Here is a 20969-nt window from a genome sequence, read left to right on the forward strand (position 1 = left end):
TGCCACCCATTGTGAATTATAAATAAGTATAAAGCACTACTCTAGTCTTCAAAAAGCTCATATCCCAGATGGGAAAAAAATTAACAAGCATGAAAGAATTCAAGATTAACACAGGAGAATTTATAATTAAATTGGTGAAACAAGCTCTTAAATGCCTACTGGTTTGAAAAAAGAGTTGGATCAGTAAGAATGGTCTTTCCAGGAATACTCCTTCAAGAGGAGGGAGTTCACACTGTACCTTGGTAGGAAAGTGCAGTTACAGAGCTTAGAGAATATAAGGCATATAGGGAATATTCTTGAGGCAAGACAGGAATGAACCAAGCAGAACACAGGAATACTGCTCTTACTCAAGTAGAAAATGGGTTTGGAGGAGGAGTCTAGTGAGAAACTAATGGAAATTGGCCACTTGGTGAGATTTTTAACAGACAGAGGAATTCATTTAAATAATCAGTAAGGGCTCTGAGGTCCTGTTATTTTTAAATTTTTATTTTCTTTTGGTTGGTTGTTGGCCCAGACGAAAAGTGACATGATGAGAAGTAAGAGGGAAAGATAGGAACTCGTACTGATCAACCCTCAACCTTATGCTAAGTACTCTGCATATATGAGTTCACTTATCCTCATTAGCACCCTGAAAGGCAAATGTTAGTATCCCTGTGAGTAAACAGACTCAGAGGATAATTAACTTCCTCTGTGGCACAGGTAAGAAATAGTAGGACAAGTTTTTCCAATGCAAATCCATGCCTTTTCATATTAAATCCCAAAGTTATCTATCCTTAATATGGCAGATGAGTTTGAAAGAATGGAGTCTAGAACAAGCAAAACTAGTTGAAACTACAAAAGCATCCAAGACCTAGCAAGCAAGAACTTGAGGTAAGAATCCAAAAATTCAAACATCTTTGAGAAATATCCAGGCCATCTCCTTCTGTATCACAGCATAAGAATCAAACACTGAGGACACCTGGGTGGCTCAGTGGGTTAAGCCGCTGCCTTCGGCTCAGGTCATGATCTCAGGGTCCTGGGATCAAGTCCCGCATCAGGCTCTCTGCTCAGTGGGTAGCCTGCTTCCTCCTCTCTCTGTCTGCCTCTCTGCCTACTTGTGATCTCTCTCTGTCAAATAAATAAATAAAATCTTAAAAAAAAAAATCAAACACTGAGTCATCAGGGATCCAATCACAGTTGAAGTGATACAAATAAAAGCTAGGTCATGTTTGGGGGAAAATCATCCATAAAGGATTTAATAGTAATTATAGAGTGTTCTGTTCATTCAAGTCTTCCCAAAATATTTGAGTACTTATGGGCCTTGGAGATAGAGCTATCAACACAAACACACCTTTTATAACGTTTATAACTTACAGGCTAGTGAGAGGGAGGGGAGGATAAGGATGGAGAGGAAATAACCAACCCATGAAAATGCAAGGTAATTCATGCAGTGCTTCAAGGGCTGTGATGGAAGAAAAAGGGGGTGATGTCACTGCAGTGTTCCTGAAGCTTCAATGTACACAGCTCACCTGCGTACCTGGCTAAAAAAAAGATTCTGATCCAGTAAGAAATGAGGCAGTGAAGATTCCGGATTTTCTGGTGAGCTCTCAGGTAGTGGAGATGCTGCTGGACAAAGGACCATACTCTGCGTCTCAAGATGATGGATTTTACAGGGTGTGGCATAGGTGGGCACTTTCCCCACAGTAAGCAGAGCCTCTGGAGGTGAATGGAATTTTGACAAGGTTCAAATACTCACAAAGGCATTCCAGTTTTCCCATGTTGACTATTTGGAAGATTTAAAAGAAATATTTCAAATCTCAATGTCTTTCAAAATCTGTCTGCCACGCCTGCTAGTGTGTACTTCATAATACTCTGCTGGAGGATGGGAAGGAGTTAGCAATGGGGATTCTATGTGCTACTTAAAAGAAACAGCAAGGATGAATAACCCACGCAAAAAAAAAAAAAAACACTCTTAGAAAAGCAAGGTATTTATGGATATAGTTTAATGAGTAGATGGAAGAGTGATTTTTCTCTGCGAGGTAGGCAGGGAAGTTAAATCATGTAGGACTTGACAGGCCAGAGCAAAACAGTTTAGATTTCATCTATATGGAAAAAGAAACCATTGGAAGATTTTAAGCAGAGGAGTTTGATAATCTCACATTGTATGATCTCACATTCTAAGCAAAAAAGAACAAAATATATCAAGTTGCTGAAAACACAGACTTAAAGGTAAAGGCAGGAGCGGGGAGACCGGTTAGGTGGCTCTGGTGGGTGTTCCCATTACATGGTAGAATATTAACAGTGGAGACGGAACCTGTCAAGAACTGCCAGGGGTTTTTACCCATCTTGCAATCTACCAGGTTAGACTGTGAGGCTTCAGGGATGCTGGCAGAAGACACGGGACTGCCGATTCAGAGACAAAGGACTTTACTACCCACAGCCACAGCTGTAGCCAGAGTGCAGCATTTAGGGACGTGCCCCAGGCCCCAGTTTTCACTAGGCAATATAAAGGGGGCTAGCTGACCCTTGTACAAACAGCCTCAACACAGGATCAGTATCTGCCTTAAGACTGATTATGTCCTGCCACAGCTCTGTTATTGATTCTGTCCTTATCTAAAATGTTGGGAGTGTGTTCATCATAGGATTTATTTTAACTATTTACTTCTTTGAGAGAGAGAGAGAGAGACAAACCTGAGTATCCTTCTCCTTAAAGCAGTTAAAATCAGGGTGGTGGGTGAAGGAGACATCAGCAGCAGAGGGAAAGAGTAGCTCCACACTAGTGAGTAAAGAACATTAGCCTTCAATTTTAAGCATGCAGCAGCTACACTTAAGTCAGCGGAACAAAGATCCAGTGTCTCTGAACCCCCCAAAGCCTAGACAGCACAGCAAGATCATCATTACTGTCAACTTCATTTCAACTTTGGGAACTCCCTGACTCAGAAGCCAGAAGGAGATAGCTTTCTGCCTGGGGCACATGGTTTGTGCACTTAGGCTAACTCAGCCTTGACTTGAGCAGCAGTGACTTTTTTAAAGAAGTCCATCTTAATTCAGGGCACTTGCTGTCTCATCGTGATAACATCTCTCAGAGTCTCGCCTGGTTTTAGCCAAAGGGCTGGGGACGTTTTCCAGTGCCGCAGCCAACCGCAAGAATTCATCTAGATTTCTTTGTGTCACTTTCATTCTTTCATTCTGGAATGCAGCCCCTCTGTCAGCATTTTAAATCCAATCCAAGTCAGTAAGAACCCAAATACTAATCAGTTGCCTCATCTATGGTTTTCCAGAGCATTTTTCTGTCTCAGAGGAATCCTGCAAACAGGAGAAGCTCCTTTTTTGCTACCAGGTTCTGCTGCAAAAAAACTGAGAGACCGGGGCACCTGTGTGGCTCCGTGGGTTAAAGCCTCTGCACTCGGCTCAGGTCATGATCCCAGGGTCCTGGGATAGAGCCCTGCGTCGGGCTCTCTGCTGGGCAGGGAGCCTGCTTCCCTTCCTCTCTCTGCCTGCCTCTCTGCCTACTTGTGGTCTCTGTCAAATAAATAAATAAAATCTTTAAAAAAAAAACAAACAAAAACAAAAACAAAACTGAGAGACCTTTGTCATCTTGGAATGGATGTAAATTTGGCAGGAGAGACTATAGGGAGCCCTAGCAGGGCCCAGCTGTTGCCATTCTTCTTCAGCAAGCGTTTACGCACCCGGCCCCCTCAGCTCCCAGGAGAATCAGCTAAAGTGCAGATGATTCACCTAGAGTTTGCCTTCTCTGTGAGTCTCTCCTTTCATGCTCAGTATCAGAGCATGTCTCTGCAAATTTGATGTGATAGGGAGTTGAACTTCCTGCCCACCCAGGACCTGGATTAGTTTAGGGAGAAAGGGGTGCCTGGGTGGCTCAGTGCGTTGAGTCTCTGCCTCCAGCTCAGGTCATGGTCTCAGGGTTCTGGGATGGAGTCCCGCATCAGGCTCTCTGCTCAGCGGGGAGCCTTTTTCTCCCTTCCCCCTTCCCCTGCCTGCCTCTCTGCCTATTGGGATCTCTGTCAAATAAATAAATAAAATCTTAAAAAAAAAAAAAAAAGATTAGGGAGGAAATCCACCCCATACCCTAGGGGAGATTTAGCGACAATTATAGCACTGATCCGGCTGCTCTATCTGAACCCACTTCCGGTCACTCAGCCCTCAGCCCCTCCCCAGATCCACCTCATTCATTCACAGGGAATAAGGGAAGCACTATTACTGCCTCGTTGGCCATAGAATTTGGTCAATGCTTTTGCTACTGATTCTCTTGTACTTCTCTCAAATTTTGTTAATTCAGCCCCTAAGGCCCTCAGACTTCCTCTTTGAAAAAGCCATTCTGACCTCATTGCCGAAACTGTCAATGACTGTATCATCTGAGATTTAACTCTGCTTATAAGTTAACGCGTTAGCTTGCCACAGTTTTGTTGACGCTGACTTTAAGACTTTATGACTGAAAGCAATAGTGGTAGCCGGAGGGTCAGCTTTGGCTCTGGTTCCTTGAACTCCACTCCCCATGGGCTATGCAAAGTGGGTCACATGACCACCGCACAGATAGTGATGATGGAGAATTGTCTTCCAAAGGAACGAATGTAACTTCCTGGACTGGATGAGTGGGTGTAAGAGAAAAGACCAAATCAAGCATGACTCCCAGGTTTTGGGTTTGCACACTTGGCGGGGATTTGATGTCACTTACTCAAGAGGAGACACTTGGAGGAAGGGATCAGTTTTGGTCACCTATTAATCCCAATATGACTGCTACACATCCAAGACAATATGTCAAGATAGCAAATGAATCTATGTCTGGAGGCCGAGAAGACAGGTTGGAAATAGTAATAAATATTTGAACTACATGAACAGAGGAGGTGCTTAAGTAAATTCAAAGAGATGGTGAAGAAAAGACAATCCAAACTGAGGTCTGGGACATTCTAGCACTCGAAGTTCAAGGAGAAGAGAAAAAGCCAACAAGAAAACGAAGGCGAGGAACTTGCAGTGAGGGAAGTCTGTCAAGGAAGCCAAAAAGAAGGAATAATTAACCATGTCCAGTGGTGGCACAGCTTGCTACTGTGCAGAGACTTTTGAAGAAGGTGAGAGCAGAGCACCATGAAGAATTATAGATCAAGACAAATTTGCAGTGGTGTGACTTATTAAAGGAACTGGATACATGAATTTATGAGGCTACTCCTTGGACTCTGTAAAAAAAAATTAATATGCTGTATAAACTATGATCAACACGCATCTTCAGTTCTGCTGCCCCTTGCCTCTTTAGTATTTGGTGAGAGTAATAAGTCCCCACCCCTGGAAGAAAATCTCAGTGGGCACATTTAAATCCTGCTCGTTCACCACAGGTGAGGCCCCTTTCTGGTGCTGGGGAGAGAGCAATGAATGAAAATGCTTACAACCCTGGCAAACCCATGAGTATGTGCTCTTAGGTGAGATGGTTCTACAGTCATTTTCGGTGGAAAATAGTCTCTATGAGGAAATTAAAATGCCTGGTCCTGTGTAATTATCAAAACCATACCTTGACTTAACATCAATCCTCATTTTCTCCCAAAGTCTGGCCCGCCTCCGGCAGAGAGCCTGCACTCCCTGACTTTTCTCTTCCCCTTGTTCACACTCCCCAGTCCACCAGTTGCTGTTTTCCTCTCAGCCCTGGTTAAAAAGTAATAAGGAAGACGCTAGAAAATTCTTACATAACTGGATGGTTTTGTGATCGCCGCAGTGTTTTCTAAACACACGTTCTTAGGATACCTGATGGTAATTAAGGGTTGTCTTTCATGCAATATTCAGAAATTTCCAGCTGCTTTCTTTTCTCCTGCTGGTCCTTGAGTGAGCTGGCTGGCAAATCCTACCTTAAGTTGTCCCTTGGGGCTCCGTGCTCAGTCCCAGGGCACCCAGCTATACCCCGCCATTGGCCTCTTTCTAGGAAGGACTCCAAACTCCTCCTCACGAGCCCAAGACTACCCATGATGGCTCTTTCTAGTGTGGCCCATCTTGCCCACGCATGGGACTCACATATCTTTTGTTCTGATAAATTCTTACAGTAAAGGACAGTCTCTGCACAGTAGCAAGCTGTGCCAAGAAAGTAATTAGCCTTTTCTCACCTTCTAGATTTCCGAGACAGGAATCAGGCTCCAAGCCAGGGCATCCTCCTCCCGCAAGGAAAACCTTAAACCTTCTGTGAAAGGCCATGAGGAAGCTCTCCTCTCTAGGTCTTCAAAGCGAGGAAATAAGCTCAACCTTCTTCCTTCACGGAGGAAGGGTCTACAACTCACAGCACAACTTTTCCAATACATCTTCCTCATAAAAGCCTCTCCTCTCCTTGTAATGTCTTCAAGTGTGGAAAGTTTCAACGTTAAAGGCATGTTTTTAGAAAAGGTTTCCTTGAAAACTGGCACATCGGAACATGCCTTGCCCTCATTATAATATCTGATATCTCTCCTGTCAGCTCCATAGTCAAGGCTGAGGAGGGAGGGGTTGGAGCTCTAAAGGAGGAATACAGTCCTGATATTGTTTATCTATGTAAAAATAAAAACAAATTATGCTAGAAATTGGACTTGCTATAAATAGCACCGTTATGATTTATCAAGTTTCTTACATCGTGGAAAGAGATAGTTGACTCTTTTCTGAGCAGTTAGCAAAAGGGAAAGGAGCCTGCAATGTAGGGGCCAAGTAGGACAGTTAAAAGGGACAAGAGATTTAAAATAGAGAAGACAGATTGTGCTTTTAGCATATAAAGTAAACCCAGAGTCTGAAGAATTATGCTACAAGTATAACCTGAATTTTTTTTAGTCACAAACAGAATGCAGCCTTCTAACGTTATGTGGCTTCTCCAGTTAATTGCTCAGTCTTCAGCTTTCTTTGATCAGGGAAGAAGGTAGGACACTTTAGGGCATGAGAGATTATGCTATCTAGTAATAGCATTGCCTGGAGAAAGAGGACAAAGACATCTAAAATCACTCTAGGATTTACCATAGCTCCTCTGAGTAGAAACTGAAACAAGAAATAATTAATTTCAGTTTTTCAGTACTGAAAGCAATAAAATATATAGAAGCTAATTTAGGATTTTCCAGAAAATGTATGGGAGCTGAAGTTAGGACAGTTGATGAGATCAGTGAAGATGAAGAGTGAAAGTCAACGAATGAAAAAAAAATGATAAAACCTAGTTCTGAGGTGTACTTTCAGGGGAGGCAAAGAGGAGGCAACAGAAATTCCTCTGCCAAAAACAGGTGTATGGAAGCCTAGAGAACAAAATGATTGGACAGGGAGTACCCGATGTATCAAAATTTCAGAGAGGTGCCAATGAAATAACTAAAGATGGAGACCCTAGAAGAAAGTTGACAATGTTCCAATTTTGAGCAGGGAAACCAATGGCTGATAGGCAGAATTCCCCGCAAAAAAAGGGAGATGAAGGAAAGTGTAAAAGACCCCAATTTGTTCATGATTATAGTAAATCTTAAACAAGCCAGCTTGATGGACTGAAACCATCAGCAACCTGGTCCGTTCATCACTGAATATTGATATTTTACTATTCAGGATTCTGACTTAGGGGGTTCTGCAGAAATGTCTTTCTACAAATATAAAGAAGAAAACAAAACAAGAAAACCCAGGTAAAGTCTTGGCAAGCATTCAGGAGCACCCGACACAAATGTGTTTGCTTACAAATCTTCAGTGACGTTTCCATGAACATCCCAAGCCCAGAAGATCCCATTTAATTATTATATTGGTTTGGTTATACTAACAACAGAACTGGGGATGATTTGTTTTTTTGTTTGTTTGTTTTTGTTTCCTTGTTTAGTTTGGTCTTTTCTCAGTGTTCTTTTTAGTAGGCCACATGATTGAATTTGCAGCCAGACATTTAACGAGACAACCCTTTCTTGTAGGTGCAGACGACCACCATGTGCATCTCCGTCAGCCTCAGTGGCTTTGTGGTCCTGGGCTGCCTGTTCGCACCCAAGGTGCACATCATCCTGTTCCAGCCGCAGAAGAATGTGGTCACACACAGACTGCACCTCAACAGGTTCAGCGTCAGTGGAACTGGGACCACGTATTCTCAGTGTAAGTACAGAACTCGGCGCTGACCCATCCGTGACCAGCCCTGGAACAGACAACAGGCTCAGAGGGGGAGCCAAGGACATAGTCAGGCGGGGACAACAAAGGGCCATCCCCATGAATAATCTCAATTCCATTTTCATAAGTCTTGGCTCAACCACACGAGTCAGGGGCCGTGCTAGGTCCTAGGGATACAGAGGGGAGTAGACGAGTCAAAGCACCTATTTTGGTAGGGCATGCGGTCCGGCAGGGAAGACAAACATTAAATTCACAGGGGCAGTTAGGGTGTCTGGCCATGCTATGGAGTCTGAGAACTTACTCCTTAGTCCTGACTCTGTGACCAGGTCAGGGGGTGACCTGGAGTCCCTTACTTTACCTTCTGCAGTTCTACTTTACTCCCGGGTCTGGAGGGTTGGATTAGACTGGTGCTTTGTAAAGGATGTTCTAGGTCACCGAGATGATGAAGGTGCTTCACGAAAAATTAAAAAGGGAAGATGACTGAGTAAGACGGAAAATGGTACATCCTGAATACCACTTTGGAAGCTCAAAGCACCTCCTTAAACATGAAGTATTTGTCTTAAGAAACTGTACAGCCAGGCAGCCTGTTTAGCTGTGATTTACTGTTTCTTAAATGTAGTCGACCACATTTAAACCGGCTAATGTGTTCCCACGGAACACACCTTGAAAAATGCTGGAGTACATCTGCCTCCTGCTTCAGTGACACGATGCTTTTCGGTCGCAGGCCGGCTAAGAAGCAGTGTCAAGTGCAGGACAGCAGAGGAACCCCACCAGTTCATGGTGGTTTCCTCTGCTGACCTGCAAATACCTGAAACACTCCCCTTTGTGAATCACTCACTTGAGCCTAATTCTTAGGCTCAAGGAACCTAAAGGGGACAGGCTTTTAAGCCATTTTCAGCTTCTCTGTGGTACAAAGCCTGAGAAATTCACAGACAGAAGGGGAGGAAGGAGGAGGGGCGAAACCACAGGAGGGGGAAGGAAGACTGGAGTGACAGAGACAAATGACTACTTCACCGTTTTTGCCTTGAGTCGATCGGAAAGGATGCTTCAAAATAGCTCAGCACCACACAGTGAGCAATCACATTAGTGCCCCAGATTCAGCAACAAAGTATGAACTGTAACAGGGCTGCCCTTCCCCCAGCAAACACAGGCAAGGCTGCTGGCTGAAAGGCGGCTTTTCCAGGATGCACTCCCGGGTGGAGATAGGGATGTGACTGTCTTTCCAGATGCCATTGCCGGGCGTCCCCATGGTTGAGTCCCAGGACATGGTACAACTTGTAAAACGATTTCCCTGGACCTTAGAGAAACCTGCTTATTTTTTGAGCAAACAAATCTCTTTTCTAGAGCCCAACTCTTACAGCTAGCGAGTCCAGACTAAAAGAACTGGCAATAACAAAGAACAGCAATGATAAGAGCGGGAAACAGGGACTGTCCTTCGTTGAGTATTTTCTATCTGCTGGGTATGGTGCTCAAGGTTATGCACACGTGTGCACCTGTGCCGTATCCTATTTAATGCGCACAATGCCAAATATCAAGAAACCGGCATCCCACATATTGAAAGTGGAAGAACCGGAATTGAGAGTCAGTTTCTCTGATTTCAAAAGCAGTGTGTTAAACCACCGGATGGGGCCACTTGACTCAAACTGCAAGCTGGGAGATTTCCAGGGAACGTAGGTCCATGGTAGGCTTTACCGGGAGAACAATAGGAAAGTTCCCCTAGGCTGGGCAGCAAGATATACTTCTGAGAAAAAGTCATCTCGTTCTCTGAGCTCAGAGTTCCTAGTTGTTATTCAAACAGTTTAACAAACTCCTTAAATCTTCCACAGACATGGATACATGCAGACCTCAGTAATTTTGAAATGGCAGCATTTCCTGATATATATACAGGAATTAACAAATTCCTCCAGGAATAACAAGGGCACTTGACCCAACCAAGTCTCTCTTCAGAATTTCAAAAATATCCATTTACACAAAAGTAACGTCTGTTGATCACAGTGGATCTGCTTAATCTTTCGCTCAGAATGCTAATCTCTGAGTGGCCCCGTTAATTCTTCAAAGTCAGCATCTACCCAGCCCAACATTTTAGAACAATTTTTTCACGCAATGAAATTTTAAGTAATTTTTTTTCTTAAGAAAAGACCTCATTTTTAAAAATAGTCCTTCTCTAATTTATATTAATGAAGTGGTATTAAAATATTAAGGTGAAGAATTTTTCATGTGATACCTCTGGGCATTTCAAAGTATATATGTAACAAATACATTAATCCATTATTTGTAATTCTTTATCTTTCAATTAAAATAGTTTTACTTGTGGGCTCCTTTTATCCCATGAGTACTAGACATTACAATTTCTGGTTCACGGATGAGAAAATATAGGAGGTACCTCTCAAAGATATAAAATGATTCAAGAATCGAAACTGGGTTTCCTGACTTGTGATTAATATCTTACCCATTTTAAGAAATTGGAACTACAGTCACTCATGGAATTCACTCATTCATTAAATGCTTGAGTACCTTCTACACAACAAAAATATCTAAGCAACTGTGTACATAGTGGTAAAAAGGATAGATGCCCTGGTCCCATGAAACTCAGTGTCTAGACAAGTGTTGTCCTTACTGTAGTATAGGACCCATTAATGGGTCATGAAATTTATGCAGCATGTTTGGCCAACAGTTTTCAGAAGAAAAAAATTAAATATATCAGAGTTCATTATATGTAATAAGGATAAGTAGTATTTCATGAAGTTTGCTCCAGAGGTGATGTATGTAAACAAGGACGAGGTAAAATGTTTATTACTATGAATTGCAGCCAAAGAAGTTTGAAAGACACTTGTCTCTGGGACCTAGTTTATGGATGGACATATTACTGACCCACTATGACGACAGTTAAAGCAACCAGTTTAATTCTCAGTGCCTGTTTCCTCCATTAAATAATCAGCTCAATTTATATTCATTTCCTTCCTAAATGCCAGGAAGTACATGGTTTTGTAAATCAAGAAATATCCTTAAATTGCTCCGAGTTCATAAGGTAAAGCATATGTTTTACTTAGTTGGCATGTAATTTATGTTCTGCTAAGTATTATGTAAGCATTTTAGTGTATTGAATTATTGTTACCAATATTGCTGCTGGTTTTCTAATTTAATCCCTCCAGATGGAAAACCAACAACTCTATGTGTTGATGAGAATATGTTAGTGCAGCATCAAGGTTACCCCACAACCCATACATACATGTAGGTAGCTATTCCCACATAGCAAACTTCCCCCAAGCTTTGTGACTTCAAAGCAATAACCTTAAAAAAATACAAATGAAAATAAAACACAATAACACCTTTATCATTTTAGGATATGGTGGGCCCAGAATGCAGGCAGGGCTTGGCTGAGCAGTTCATCTGCTCTTGCGAGGCCTGGACCAGGTCCTTCTGTGGTTTCAGCAGACTGAGCTGAGCCAGAGGCCCACAGTCACTATGATCTCAGACTTCACAGCTTGGAAGGACGACTTGCCACATGCAATCCTAAAGAGGATGACAAAGCCTGTCCAAATTTGAGGGAAGGGACATAGACGCCCCCACCTCTGAAATAATTCATGGCCATTTTTATTATGACACATTCGCCCAAGCCTTCCTCCAGCACTGCAGTTTTATCAGAAATCACGAAGGTGAGACACAAGCAATCCTGTTAATGCCAAGAAGTTACCCAGGCCAGAAGGTGCGGCCAAATTCATTCCCACTTAATTCTCGGGCAAGAGTAGGAAATGCCATCTCAAGTAGGAGCCTGGGTGAGCCACCTGACAACAGCTAAGGTGGCTGAGAGCAGACAAAGTACTGGTATTGGATTTTAAAGCTGAGCAGTTGCTCCAAAAAGATGGAAAAGCATGACCAAACTTAGAGGCAGGCATGGACAAAAGGACATGTTTAGGGATATCTTGGAAAACTCATGGTCTGTGAAATGTCTACATCCTGCTGAGTGCCAAAAAAAATAATTTTAGTTGTATCTGATTAACCATATACGCAGTGGGAGTCAAAATAATAAAAATGAAGGTAACATTCATTTTTCTCTAGTTTAAGTACACTGCTAGGCTAATGGCTCCCACTATCTGTGTACCAAAAGGACAAAAAAAACAAAACAAAACACCCTCTTTGAAATGAAGTTCCCAGGCCCCACCCAGAGATATGCTGAGTCATATGGTCTGGGTCAAAAGCAATCTGGTTTGTAACAGATACTCCAGCTGGTTCAATGGAAGTGGCCCAAGGAACATATTTTGAGAGCCTCGGCCTCAACCATGCCGCCTGCTTCATCCACTATTATCAGTGCGGGCCAGAGAGAGCCTCGGAGAGGACCCTCACGGAGGGAGCAGGCAGTGGGTTCAGAGGGGGCCAGGTGTTCTGAACTCCCGACCTCTGTCTCGTGCCACAGCCCCGTGCAACTACGATTTCCCCAGCTCTCTCTGGCACCCTCCAGAGAATGCATTTCTAGCACTGAAGTACCTGTCCACACAGAAGACATTTACCGAAACTGGGAATACTCCCTCAAATAACACTTAACTCAAAGACCCTAAAATCTTCAACTCATACTTGTAATACTGCTCATATACACCCCCACACAAGCAAACATTCTTTGTATCTGAATGAGGAGGAGGAGACCATCTTTGTTCAGCTTCAGAAGCACAAGGGCTTCTGAATCCCAGAGCTGATTCCCAAAGACAGGCCATCAAGAACATAAGCTGCAAGTGGAAGGAGAGTTGCCTAATCACGAAGGACACAAGCTGGGTGTACGCATGAGGTCATGCAGCAGAAAACCCTAGGGCTGGGCACCTGGGTGGCTCAGTGGGTTAAGCCGCTGCCTTCGGCTCAGGTCATGATCTCAGAGTCCTGGGATCGAGTCCCGCATCGGGCTTTCTGCTCAGCAGGGAGCCTGCTTCCCCCTCTCTCTCTCTGCCTGCCTCTCTGCCTACTTGTGATTTCTCTCTGTCAAATAAATAATAAATAAAATCTTTAAAAAAAAAAAAAAAAGAAAGAAAACGCTAGGGCCTCCGTGTAGGTCGGAATGTTGTGGACACTAATACGAGTTCTAATCAGCCCAGACCGGGGAGGGAGAGGTGAGAAACAGGAGTGTGTCCAATTGTCTTTCGAGCCATTCTGTATCCAGACTTGGTCCCGTGGGCATGTGTGTTTCTCCTGCTCATGGTGATCATTCAGAGATATGCACGCCATTATCATTAAGAACAGTCAAAAGGGTTCTGCTAACTAATCATGTTCAGATTTGGGTCCTAGAGGAGCCGCAGGCATAAAGAGATTGATTTCTTCTGCCAAAACCTTATTCAGAAAGTCGCTTGTCTAGGTGGTGAAGTGCAAACGGCTTCATTAACAGAATCACTCTTTATTACAAAGGATTTTCACGTTAGAAGGAGCAAGGGTATAAAAAGATCAAGTGAACAGTCTTCCAGACTCACACTCTAATTTCCCACAGAAGGACAGCAACTGAAAGCAAGCCCGCGAGGATCAGACTTGGCATTTGTGGATGGCCAGGCCTTTGAAGATACCCCAGATAAAAGGGGTAAGCCATTACACAAGTCTGAATATGACTTTATGCAAGGAAAAAAAAAAAAGGCACATAATGCCCAAGTTCCTTCTTAACAGCGCAAGTCCAGAAAATGAGCATAAAATGCCTGCACTTGACAGTCAAGGGAGTCCCATAATGACACTATGTACTAGACCAGCCAGGAAAATTAGCAAGTTATTTGGCGACGCAGACGGAATTGATGGTCTTCTCTGCCACAGGCATAAGTATATTATAAACATAAATCCTGCTGGCCAATCCAGGAAGAGCCAAGAGTTTTCAGCAAGCTAAGCCATCTGCTGCTTCCAAGCAGAATAGACCTAGTGCATCGCCATCAGAGAGAGGTCAATCCAGTTTCCCTTTGGAGGGGAAAGTCACAAGATGCCTGAGAACCTCATTCCATCCTCCTGAGGGCAGGAATAGAGGGGGACCCTGACTCTCACAAGTAAACCTGCATGTATCAGGGAACAGATGTTCACACTCCCCCTTTCTCCTACCTAACATTTCCATTGTGTTTGTCTCACAATTGCCTTTTTGCAACTCCTAAGTCATTTTCTCTTTACCTCTACTATTTCACTAGGTTTTCCCCTAAGCAAACATAGCTTCCCTTCTTTAATGACGTGACCAAAGGGACTCGGGCTGGAAGAGAATGCTAACCACATTTCGGGATGGGAAAACCAGAGCCCTCTCTGTTAGACACTTGAAGGGATTTGATAAGTGAAGTCACAGATAAAATTCTCGAAAGCAGTTATGCAGCTATTCTGCCTCGCTGGATTTTCTGCCTCAGCTCAGTTACCAAATGCATCTCAGAGATGATTCTGACAGCGAGAACTTTAGCATCTGCAAGTTCAGTGATTTCTTTTTTAAATTAGAAGCCTTCTCTTCAGTGCCACACATGACAGCATCTTGTTCTACCGGCAAAGGTGCGAACATGTATTCCTCTCAAAAGCCCATTCCAGGGAGTTCAATGGCATAGATCATGTCCATCAGAGACCCCGGCGACCCCGCACCCGGGCCGTGCATAGGGAACGTGTGCTATTCCCAAGGGGCTAGCCACAAAGCTGCCCAGAAAACGTGCTTTGGTGAAGACAAAACAATGTCATTAATGGTGACTGGCTAAATGTTTATAACCATAATAAAATTTCTCTCATTTAAATATAGGTTAAAAGTAAGCATCATTTATTTTGGGGTTTTTATTTTTTTAAAGATTTTATTTATTTATTTGACAGAGAGAGAAAGAGAGAGGGCACAAACAGGGGAGCGGCTGGCAATGGGAGAGGGAGAAGCAGGCTCCCCACTGAGCAAGGAACCTAATCCACAGGGCCCTGGGATCATGACCTGACCCAAAGGCAGTCAGTTCAACAACAGAGCCACCTAGGTGCCCCGCATCATTTGTTTTTGTTTTGTTTTTTAAAGCCTCACTTTCTTGCATTAAATGACACTGTACAGTTCCTTTCTGTCCTGTGTCATTGAATATACTGGAAACTCAGTACCCCAAAGAAAGCCCCTTAACCAGAGATGCCAAAAGTCACATGCATTTCCATGTAACCCCAAATCTATTAACACCTTTGGGGACATGGTACAATGCTCACAACTATGTAGATATGTTAAATTAAAAAGGAAATATGTATATAGTCAAACACTGCCCATACACTGACTTCAGACGGTCAGCTCCTTGAAGCAAGCAAAGAGTCTCACATCAATTTATTCTGTACTATTTCTCCTTCCAGTAAGTGAAATTCACAGGAGAACATTCATAAATGGAAATATCTATATCCTCAGAATGGGAAAATGCCTATACATAGAAAAAAATTTTTAACATCTTCCCTACCTAGAGTAATGTCAGAGGCTTTGGGAGAAGGACTCTTAGGAGGTAACTGTGAGCAATTTGAAGGATAATTTACTCCTTCATTCAGGAAGGTTTTGGACTGAGGCTCAGCTCTAGGCACTGGCGATGTAAAGAAAAAAATAGCCAAACCGAGAATACATAATAAATCAGGTTTTGATAAGTGACAGGGAGAAAATAACATGAAGCAAGGACAAATACAGCCACCTGGGGACACACGGTTCCTCTTTTTTATACAGTGGACAAAGAAAGCTTCTCCAATTAGGCACCATTTGACCAGATGCATGACAGGAAGGGGACAGGGGAGCCCCGTCCGTATCTGGGGAAATGCAAAAGTCCACAGCTGGAAGAACAACAGAAAGTCCGAGAGAGAAATGACCAAGGATGAAAATAAGAGGAGAGGAGGACAGAGAGGGGCCAGAGCTGGAGGACCTTAGGAATCACTTGATTTCTCTGAAAGAACTGGGAAACATGCTCCAAGGGTACAGAATGATCCAGCTGTAAAAGCATTGCCCTCCGCACTTTGGCTTGTGGGCAGGACAGAGGACAGGGAGCAGACAGAGGTGTAACTGAGGAAGCTATGGCTGAGTCCAGATGTCTGTGGTTCCCGTTAGGGTGGCAGTGATGTAAGCTAGACAAGTGTTCAGATGCTGTGCGTAGTTTGAAGGTGAAGCTGACAAGATGAGCTGCCCTAGAAGGGAGGATGAATGCCGGACATTATTTTACATTTTTTTTTTTTAAGATTTTATTTATTTGTTTGTCAGAGAGAAAGAGAGAGAGAGCACAAGCAGGTGGAGTGGCAGGCAGAGGCAGAGAGAGAATCAGGCTGCCCGGCAAGCAAAGAGCCCGATGTGGGACTCCATCCCAGGATGCTGGGATCATGACCTGAGCCGAAGGCAGTGGTCCAACTGACTGAGTCATCCAGGGACTGACACTATTTTATTAGCGCTGGACACCGGTGGCCTGACTGATCCCTAGACAAAGTAGCACATACATCTCTTACCAGCTGTTTGAGCCTCAGGGTGAAGGGGCTTCCGTTCCTTGCCTGAAAACACATTTGAGTAAGAAAGAGGAAAAACCAGAGATGTTGGGAAAAACAAAAACAAACAAACAAACAAACAAACAAAAAACCCAGAGATGTTGGGCAACTAAGAGGAAGCCAAAAGAATGCAAACTAGAATAGCACCAAAAAATTATTAAGTCCTTCCATTTTCAAGTTATTTATTGCTCTTCCACTTTCATACACCTTCAGGGAGGAAAAGAGTAACAGAAGGTGACCAGAAAGAAAGCATGACAGGAGTGCCTGGCTGGCTCAGTCGGTAGAGCATGTGATCCTTAATTTTGGGGTCACAAGTTCGAACCCCAGGCTGGGTGTTGAGTCTACTTAAAAAATAAATTAAATAAATAAATAAATAAATAAATAAATAAATAAATAATTTTTTTTTAAAAAAGGAAAGAAAGCATGATAGTATATCGTGGTCACAGTTGATTGGGGTGTTTAGTTGGAGACCGAGTGGAATTTCTGTTGATAAGGTAATTACACTGTATTTTGGCTTATAAAAAAGTGCCTGCCATATTTTCTCTTTCCACGAATCTTTCTCATAAGAAATAAGTCACTGAATGAGGAAGGCTTTGCATTCATAAGCTCCAACTCCACATTTGGAAATTAGATCTTGGATCTGTAGATTTTAATCCCACATCATCATGAATATGATTTCCTCTGAAATCTACCTTTAACAATTTAAGACCATTACCTAGAGAATCTTAGCTTCATTTCTTAATAACGTCCACTGTGAAATCTGACGTAGCAAGGCTACCAAAACAGTGGCCAGTAGTGTCCTTATTGGCGCAGATAACCTGTATTAGTCTGCAGAAGAACAACTGGAGTGGGACCTCGGGGCCCCAGCCCAAATAAAATTAAGGTGATGAGTAAGAAAACAGGTTCGATAACAAAGCAGGAGGACAAAGCAACAAACGGATGTTGGAAACAGAATTCCATGACCATAGCATTAAAATATCTCAACAAGCAGACGTGCCAGGAAAAATTATTTGGGGTTACCAGGAGCAAGGAAATAGAACAGATGGGAACAAAGTAGAATGTCTGTTCTGTTTAAATGTTTGTTTTCCTTTTTTCCTGAGTCTGCTGTATTACACAGTTAGAGGAACACACTCAGAAACCAAGTCTCAGCCACTCAAATGACTAACAGACTTGGCATCCATAAGAATCTATTAAATAAATATGTTTAGCATTGACTGAGGGCTCAGGTCCCTGAAAAAACGGGGTCATTTTCTCCACAGCCTGGCCAGCCTGTGCATGACAGGTGGAGGAGAAATGGATTTCACAGTGCGAGACGAAGCTGCCACTTGGCTGCATTGATTTCCAATGCCTCCCCAAAGTGTGTGAAGTGAAATCTGCCTTCTGATGGGTGTGAATCGCCTGAATCGCCCTTTTGTGATCAACAGTGGAGCTTATTGGGTCCTTTTCTACAATCTTCTGTTTTCATTTTGCATCACACCACTTTGGCCTGGAATGACTAACAACTGCTGCTCACCCGCCAGCCTCCCCCCCACCCCTGACAAAGCCCAAAATAAGCCACCATACCTCTTGTTTCTGAAGGAAAGTAGGATTATAGAAATTTGCTTAACCGCACTTAGGAAAATGGGCTAAACTTACACCATTAAAAACCTCATGAGAATTTCATTAGAATAATAGCAAAAGCTCATCACAAACACACACATGGAAATGATAGTACTTTGTTCTCCCCCAGATTTCACTACCTTGGGGAATAACAGATGGGCTAAGACGAGAGGCATATGTAAAATATTTATGAAAGGCAAAGTAATTGAGATAGTAAACTCATAAAACAGTAATTTCCTCTACTATATTCAGCAGCACGGACAAAAATGAGGATATTTTTTACATAATAAAATAAAAGGCGCTGGCAGAAGCTGCAGATGAAACACTAAAAGAGAAGCAGAAAAACACGAGTTACCATTCCCTTCAATACACTGAAAAGTGGTTAGGGAAGAAGTGACTACAGAAAGAGTCTGGGTGGGGTTGGGTTTCACTGTCCTTATTCTCGGTAAGACAACCTTGAGTTCGTGTGATGTGTATTATCAAGGCCTGCCATTGCTTTGAGTTTCATCTTCTTCGCAAAGAATTTGGACACTCTAACATAGGGCATTCCCTTCAATGTCCCTGTGATGCAGGCAGATGAGTTGAAGTTCTTCTGCAGATTCCCATAATGGTATCAACATGGGGTAGGGGGTTCAGGGGAACCTGATGTGAAACTATAACTTGGGATTTTCCACATAACCACCTCTGTAGCCCCTGTCCTTCCTACCCACCTAGCCAAAATACACTGAATTTTTTAGACATTTAGAATGCAGTGAGCAAGAAAAATCGTAAGCTCGAACTTCAGAACAGCATGACACTGAGCTCCAGAATAGTGTGGGAATATCACAAGTTTCCAAAGTGCCAACGGGAAGGGTATTAGACTGATCCAAGATGAACACAGACAGGCATGAGCGTATCAGTCCCTGGTTCTCCTACATGTACTCCCTCCCCCCCCATGACCTAGGATTCCTCGTCAAGCTCAGAAAATAAAAAATGGGCACAGAAAGAATAAAACTTGATCCTGGAGAAGATGAAGAGATTAGTCAGAATGTCCAAGGCATCATGCTTGCCACATGGATGTACATAGGATGTACACAGTCTGAGCCAGCTCTCCCTGCAGGGGTAGTGGGTGGTCAATGTCACAGTGTGGTTGGAGCAGCAAAAAGGCCTACCTGTCCCAAAAGAAGGCTGCCCATATGCTTCCTATCTCCTGGTCATTTCTTCAGGTAGAAAAATTATTTCCTTCTCGAAACTTCTGTTCTTTGAAATGCAGCCATTCATATGGTCATGCAGAGAATATTTAGAGAGGATCTATTCCATGACCAGCAATTGGGATGAAATAATGAAAAAGACAGAGCCTAGCATATTTTCTAGTCAAGAGTATTCAAAGACTTAAGACACTAACAACAACAACAACCGCAACAAAAATAGGCCAGAAAAAAAATCTGCTTTAAAATTAGGTAATGTGGCAGAGAATAACTAGTCAGTTCTTTAAATTACGTGGCCTGATGATAGCCTTTTTCAGGAGGCATTATTTCAGACACAGATGACAAGAAGAAGCCAGACACGTGATGGGAAGAGGGAAAAACATTCCTGACAGAGGTGGTGCCAAGGCCTGCCTTGCTGGGATTTTCCGTGCTAGAGGACAAACACAAAAAAAGTGAGGGAAGAAATCACAGAATGAAACAAATGCAGAGAGACAGAGGCACGATCTGACACACCCAGGGATGTGTAATATGGAGGAAGGAGAGCACAAAGGGGATCATCAGAGGAGCCCAGGGCAATGACTGACATTTCAAAATAAACTCTCACTGCCGTATGGAGTAGGTGTGGCAGGGCAGCAAGCGTGAAAACAGAGACGCCAGCGGTACAACTGTCCCAGGAGCCACATGATGGTGGCTTGGCCCAAGGTGGTGGAGGCACAGAAGGGTGGACGGATGTGGGGAGTGAGTTGACTGGGGCACATGACTGGTTTGACGTGGGAGGAAACACCAAACAGGAAGGAAGTATAACTGTTAGACTTCTGGCTCAGGTCACTGGCTGGAGAGTGAGACCATTCACTGAAGAAAGGAAGACTAAAATGGGGACAGGTTCGGGGATCAAGAGTTACCCTTTGGACACCTGATTGTGAAAATGTAGGCAGAGCCACCTATGGAGGAGTCTGGCAGGCCTCCCACATTTCCACCCAATGATGGTTGGACATCACCTCCCCTTGTCCTTTCTCTTGCCTTCCCCTAGCTTTCATGAAGGTTACATAGGCAGGTTTCATGAGGGTTACCTAAGTAGGAGGAAACTTCACAAGGAGTAGAGGAAAACCCTCACATTTGAAATTATCATCATCGTCCTTTTCCCTCTAGTATTTGTCTAGCACCCACTGTGTTCTTCACTACAGACATGTTTTCTCCCAAAGTTGTACATTTTTAGTGGGATCATACTGTAAAGAAAATCGAACCTGATCCTACAAATGATCGAAGGAATAATATCTCCAAGAGTTAGTGTGTCGCTGGACTCTGCTTAACCTCAGACAATCCCAGAGACTTGTCTTTATGGCTTTTCTTACACACCTAGCAGAGTAATCAATGCAAAATTGAGGAGTTGTAGGCTCCCTCGTGGGGAGCCTGCTGAAAGACGTCAGTGCCCCAGATTGGTGATTGAGCATATGATCTCAACGTTTATAATTAGTTTCTCCTTTGTGTTTAAAGAAAATCGTAAGAATATTTCCACTATCAGGCATGAATACTTCAGCAGGAAATGAGCTTATATGATTATTAACCAAGCGATGTACTTAAAGAATGGGACAGCTGACATCAGTTTGACCTGGGCTTTGGTCAGGTAGCCAAGAGGATCAGTTCCTTCTCGGCAAAGCTTATCATCATGGACAGGCCAAGGGACAACATGAA

At 43.2% G+C, this 20969-nt stretch overlaps 1 protein-coding gene across 1 annotated transcript in view; it reads left to right on the forward strand.

Moving 5' to 3' along the window:
- GRM3 (glutamate metabotropic receptor 3) overlaps nt 1-20969 on the forward strand; it is a 222517-nt gene that overhangs the window by 199757 nt on the left and 1791 nt on the right. Inside the window, exon 5 of the mRNA XM_044245930.1 lies at nt 7863-8037. Coding sequence (XP_044101865.1) covers nt 7863-8037 — 175 coding nt within the window. The remainder of the gene's footprint in view (nt 1-7862; nt 8038-20969) is intronic.

This window comes from Neovison vison, chromosome 4 (assembly GCF_020171115.1).
Source record: "Neovison vison isolate M4711 chromosome 4, ASM_NN_V1, whole genome shotgun sequence".
Taxonomy (NCBI): Eukaryota; Metazoa; Chordata; class Mammalia; order Carnivora; family Mustelidae; genus Neogale; species Neogale vison.